The sequence below is a fragment of the Limulus polyphemus genome, unplaced genomic scaffold (assembly GCF_000517525.1).
Source record: "Limulus polyphemus unplaced genomic scaffold, Limulus_polyphemus-2.1.2 Scaffold4802, whole genome shotgun sequence".
Classification (NCBI taxonomy): domain Eukaryota; kingdom Metazoa; phylum Arthropoda; class Merostomata; order Xiphosura; family Limulidae; genus Limulus; species Limulus polyphemus.
Window position 1 is genome coordinate 56,889 of NW_013670412.1, and position 6,155 is coordinate 63,043.

At 37.2% G+C, this 6,155-nt stretch overlaps 1 protein-coding gene across 1 annotated transcript in view; it reads right to left on the minus strand.

The window, feature by feature from the left end:
* The window catches only part of LOC106471706 (bicaudal D-related protein homolog), a gene marked incomplete at its 5' end in the record, with an annotated part of 13,809 nt that extends 9,265 nt beyond the window's left edge, over positions 1–4,544 (minus strand). The window contains 5 exons of the mRNA XM_022400315.1: positions 1,028–1,171; positions 1,649–1,834; positions 2,043–2,189; positions 2,878–2,994; positions 4,303–4,544. Coding sequence (XP_022256023.1) covers positions 1,028–1,171; positions 1,649–1,834; positions 2,043–2,189; positions 2,878–2,994; positions 4,303–4,544 — 836 coding nt within the window. The remainder of the gene's footprint in view (positions 1–1,027; positions 1,172–1,648; positions 1,835–2,042; positions 2,190–2,877; positions 2,995–4,302) is intronic.
* Positions 4,545–6,155: the final 1,611 nt, after the last annotated feature.

Sequence of the window (6,155 nt, forward strand, 5' to 3'; positions counted from 1 at the left end):
AATGATTAACTTCGATGTATGCTTCCTATTCAGTAACGTAGCAACCATTGATACATAACAAATATTCCGCCAACAACTTGAAAATGATAGAACTCTAACCAACTGACAAACTCCACGATAAAAGAACTCGTAACCTTCTGTATAAACATGACTTGCTTCCAAACATGAAGATAAACACTCCCAACGACAAGAAGATCTAGCTAGCTATGATATCACCAACGCTCAATAAACTCTCAAACACAGCTGTGCTAAGTCCCGCAGTTTGGCTCAGATTAGTTGACCGATCACAAACTAGAGACAAAATTCAGCGATACAGTTCACAATGAAAATAAAGAAAGTTCCCGTTCCTCGGGCGATGGTTATCAAGAAACCAAAGACAGCGATAAATATCTGGACTATAAATCAAACCACTCCGACAGTTACCAGAATGCACCTTTTTATTTGAATATGGAATTTTTCGAAATTAGTCAGTTGCTCTAGTACGTGCATTGTTTCACACAATATGTGATTAAGCAGATTTCGTTCTAAGCAGTCTTTGTTCTTTGTCATTCTCTTGAGATAAAAAATGGCGTAGGAAGCCGGGAGAGCAACTGCCCCCCCCCCCTCAATTTGTTCAGTAAAAATGCTTCAAATTGAAAAAACATAAAATACTTTAAGGAAAAGCAGGTGAATGTATAAAAATTAATCAAGAACCCAAGAGCTTCCAGAGCCTTAAGGCGAGCCCTGGACTTATTTCACATAGTACAGCGCAGGTTACTGGTTAATGCTTCAATATTTAATGGACTTAACACTTTAAAAAGTAACGCTACATATATATTCAAACGTTTACTAGACAATAATACAAGTTTCTAGCTTCTTTTGCATTACACCGACAATTAACACGAAGACTCCTCAAACGCTTCTTATACCGTATTTGCACGGAAAAAAAAGAAAATGGTCAGAACGTGCAACCACTACTAAAAGTCTTAAGTACTCTTCAAACGTTACAATAAAGACGGGAGTGCCCTCTACCGCTAAAATAACCAACCTTCCAATTTTCGTCAGACTCTTGAGGTGGAACACCTGTAAAAGGAGACAATTCGGCGTCGTCGTACCCCGTTTCATCTTCGCCCAGGTCGCCATGGAAACCCACGGAGGAACCTGAATATGTAAATTGTCTGCTATGGCCACACTGTGAACGTAAGAAACGTAAACAGAATTAGGTGCACATAAAATAGCATGCAATTCACATTTATGAACATCAAAAGCTGAAAAAAATACACGAATGAACATTACTGTGTCGTTGCATATCAAATAACGCTTAATCAATATATAACTCAGTATTTTTCATCGTACGAAATGATTGCTTGCTACGTTTTGTCGATAGAGAAAAATACTTCTGAGGTTTCAAAACGTACAATCTATTTTTTTTGCATGTACTTATTACCGATTTACTTAGCAGCCGTTTTATGTATAGTATTATTTAAGTTTAATGACCACTTGGCTCATGCGGTCACGTCGTTATTTCCACATTTCGTTCACCGAAAACCCCGATTCATTGTCGCGTCGTTATTCAACATTTTTGACTTCCACCAAAAAGTTTTGATAATTATAAAACTTCCAACAATTCAGAAACCTGTCCGTATGTTTATATCATGATTTAAAATACCTGGCTTCCATTTAAGGACCTTAGTTCGTCATCTACAGATGAGACGGAGGACATTTCTATTTCCGTGAAGATCGAAGTTTGGCCAAAGGTAGGCGTACTACTACGCCTTAATACGTTGTCTAGTTTAGTTTGCAGATCATCATTTGTTAGTTTCAACTCTTCTAAATCTCTCTTCTGCCTGCGAATCTAAAGAAATAAATCTTTATAAAGATTATACTTGAAATATATAAAAAAGCACATTTAAAAAAGTAAAACAACGTTCTTAAAAGTTAGAAAGATGAATTTCGAAATTGAAATGAGCAGAATTCAAGAACTGTAAGAAAAAACAAAGAACTAATGCACAATGTTTGAAATTAAAACAACAGAAAATTGGAAAATTTTAAAAATTACCCACCTGTTGTTCTTGTTCTTTTCTATGCTTTTCTAACATCAATACTCGTTCATTTGACTCTTCTAATGAAACACTAAGCCCTTCTCTTTCTTCCATTAACCCTTGAATTCGATTCTCTAAGTCAGATTTCTTTTCAATTAGCATATCGATCTGTCAAAAAGTATTGAAAGAAAATCTGAAATATATATTTTTCATGGTGTTGAGAAAAGTACAGTGATGGCAGCACCATCTAAATAAATAGCGCTTTGGATGATGAATAAACATGTTTAGCAGACGACGTATGAATGATAGTATTATTTAGAATAATGAATTAACTTCACATGATCTCGCAATAAACATCTATACACAACCTATATACAATATGATACTTGTTTGTGGAATTTCGCGTAAAGCTACTTGAGGGCTGTTAGGGTAATTTTGAAGTGATATACTGGATGGAAGACAGTCAACACCACCTACCACCAACTCTTTGGCTGCTCTTTTACTAACGAATGGTGGGATTGACTGTATCATTATAACACTCCCACGGTTGAAAGGGTGAACATATTCGGTGACGGGATTCGAACTCGCGGCCCGCAGATTGCGATTGGAGTGACCTATCCATTAGGCCATGTCTAAAATAAAATATGACTACGAGGCAGTTTGCAATATTAAAAAAAATTATAAAGCTGAAACCGTTTTTCGTGGATTTTTGTCTCTCGCAGGATCGTTTCTACCGAGCTTCATGCCAGACACAATTATTCTGTCACAAACACGTATCCAAACTTCCCACGATTTTAACACTCCTTATTGGGAGTGGGGGGGGGGGGGATGAAACTTTGACATGTAGAAAACCTACCTCTTCTCTCAGTCCTTCTAGTTGAGACACGTGATCTGTAAGACTGGACCTACGCAGGTTAAACTGTTGTCGCAGGGATTTAACCTGGTTAGACAGCTGTTCTTCAGACTTAGTGGTCTAAAACAGAAAATTTATTTGTTAAGTCAAATGATTTAGCAGCACGGAAACTAATAAAGGTAGAACCAGTTGTTAATAGATGTATAAGTGTAGACCAATAACTATATGTTATCTAAACAATAGAACCAGTTGTTAATAGATGCAGGAGTTCATAACAAAACTTAATATAAGTGTAGACCAATAACTATATGTTATCTAAACAATAGAACCAGTTGTTAATAGATGTGTTATCTAAACAACATAGTTATTATAGTTATTATTGTAATTTCATTTTACAGCTCGAACGTACACAAGAAAGAAGTCTGGAACAGCATAAGAAAAAAAAAAATGAGGAAGTTAGACAGTTTTCTGTTCTTGTTTTGCATTAAACACAACATAATTATATTAAATACAATGAGAGAGCCGGGGATAAGAGATCCACCTCCTCCCCAAAATTATGGGTAAAGGAACACTTCCTCCACTAACCTGGGGGTAAATGGGTAACTATGAAAGTCGTTAGTTAAAACGGTGGAAAGGTCTTTCTTTCTCTCAGAGGAATTAAGACATGTTTCAGTTGAATGGAATTAAGTTACTTATACAATGCTGAATTCAGAAGTGGTACCTGTTTTAAAGCCTCGGTCAAACACTTAAACAATACTGAATTCAGAAGCAGTACCTGTTTTAAAGCCTCGGTCAAACACTTAAACAATACTGAATTCAGAAGCAGTACCTGTTTTAAAGCATCGGTCAGACACTTAAACAATACCGAATTCAGAATCAGTACCTGTTTTAAAGCATCGGTCAGACACTTAAACAATACTGAATTCAGAAGCGGTACCTGTTTTAAAGCATCGGTCAGACACTTAAACAATACTGAATTCAGAAGCGGTACCTGTTTTAACGCCTCGGTCAGACACTTAAACAATACCGAATTCAGAAGCGGTACCTGTTTTAACGCCTCGGTCAGACACTTAAACAATACTGAATTCAGAAGCAGTACCTGTTTTAAAGCCACTGGTCAGACACGTAAACAATACTGAATTCAGAAGCAGTACCTGTTTTAAAGCCACTGGTCAGACACTTAAACAATACCGAATTCAGAAGCAATACCTGATTTAACGCCTCGGTCAGACACTTAAACAATACCGAATTCAGAAGCAGTACCTGTTTTATAGCCACTGGTCAGACACTTAAACAATACCGAATTCAGAAGCAGTACCTGTTTTATAGCCACTGGTCAGACACTTAAACAATACCGAATTCAGAAGCAGTACCTGTTTTATAGCCACTGGTCAGACACTTAAACAATACCGAATTCAGAAGCAGTACCTGTTTTAAAGCATCGGTCAGACGCTGATTCTGATCTTGTAGCTCCTGAATGACGTGGTGCTTTTCCTTTTCTGTTGATTTCACTAGATTCCGATGTTCGTCTAATTCTCGGCGGAGTTCGTTCAAATCCGTCTGAAGTTCGGCAACTCGACTGTCATACTCTGCTTCTAAAATGTCTAGTTTTCTTTTCAAAGTATACTTCTCCTGCTCCAGTACCTGAAATAAACACAATAAAACACTAGCTGTAAGTCAACGTTATTGGTAAGGAAATACATAAAATTTCTGTTGCACGAAGTGTGGCTTTCGGAAAGCATTTCCAATAACTTCGTATACATTTTATTTGTAACGACCAAAACCAAACTTTTCATATACAGAAAATTATTTCAAATAAGTATTAATAATTACAAACACGTCCGAACATGAACGAGAAAGTACAAAGTTCTGTATGAAAATTTTCGTTCCTTGTTTACACCACAGTATTTGATTTTGACCAACAACAAAAACGTGTCTTGATGGAGAAGTGGAAACTTCTGCCATCTTAATGTAAATAACGCGCTGAATCCCGTATTCCTAAAGTCGACATTTAAAGAATTTGATGTTTATTACTAAGCACAAAGCTACCCAAAGGGCTATCTGTGCTCTGCTCATCACGAGTATCGAAACCCGGTTTCTAGTGGTACACGTCCGCAGGCATACCGCTGTGCCACTGGGGGACGAGATTTAAAGGTCAACTATCTGGTAATTAATTCAATAGCACTATGTCACTGTGTACTTTAGATTTAGACTTTATTGAATTTCTGGTCCAAAGGGCCAAGGTTCAAGCTGTTTAATATCACTGAATATGCTCCGTTCTTTCAGCTGTTAGACATTATAATCGTAACAGTCAATACCGCTATTTCATTACGAGTACTCGAATAGGCGGTTGGTGCTGATAACTGGTCGTCCTATGCCTAAATATTGGGATCTGTGATCTGGTCGTTTAGCCCACGTGCTTCGTAAGGAGGCGCTCAGATTGAAAATGCCAAATATCACGTGAATCGGGGATTATTATCCTTTATCTAAGGCAGTACCCTGTTGTAGGGCAAAATCTTCCAGTCTGTAAATTGTTCGAAGTGTCTTTTACTCGCTACTTAATCACGTGAACAAAGCTACAGCTAAAAAAAAAGTCTCGGCTTTCAAACTAAACGGTTTCTCACTGGTCACGCCATAGCAACTGGCGTCTTATTAAACATGGCTACAGAGATATTATCGTAAGAAAACTGTAACTAGCTGTTTCAGCATTGTACAATTAAGTGCAAGTCGTACGCTTTAGATTTTTCTTCTTTTGATACCGGCTTCACTTCACGATTCCTTTCAAAACATACTGGCGCGTGAGCTGAAAGGGGTTCGAAAATGAGCTACATAGAAACTGGAATGCTTTTGCAAGCGGCGTATAAAGAGTATCTTACTGTGTTTAAGATATCTTCTACTTGGTTGCAGTGGTGAGAAAAAGCAGTTACCTCTGGCCAGTTCAGTAATTAAACTGGATAAAGCTTCGTGCTATATTGTGGTGTTTTTGATATAAAAATAAAATCAACACTTTTTTCCAAAAAGTCCTCCGGTGGGACAGCGGTATGTCTATGAACTTATAACGCTAAAATTCAGAGTTCGATTCCCCGCGATGGACACAATAGATAGCCTAATGTGGCTTTGTTGTAAAAAATAAAAAATTTTTTTGCAAAAAACAACAACAGATATTCATTCTTTATTTAGTTAGGCCGCGTTTTTTGGTCAACTTGGGGCATGATGGTGGGTTAAACAAAATACGCGGCCTAGCTAACTAATGAATGAATATTTGCTTTAAAATTCTTATC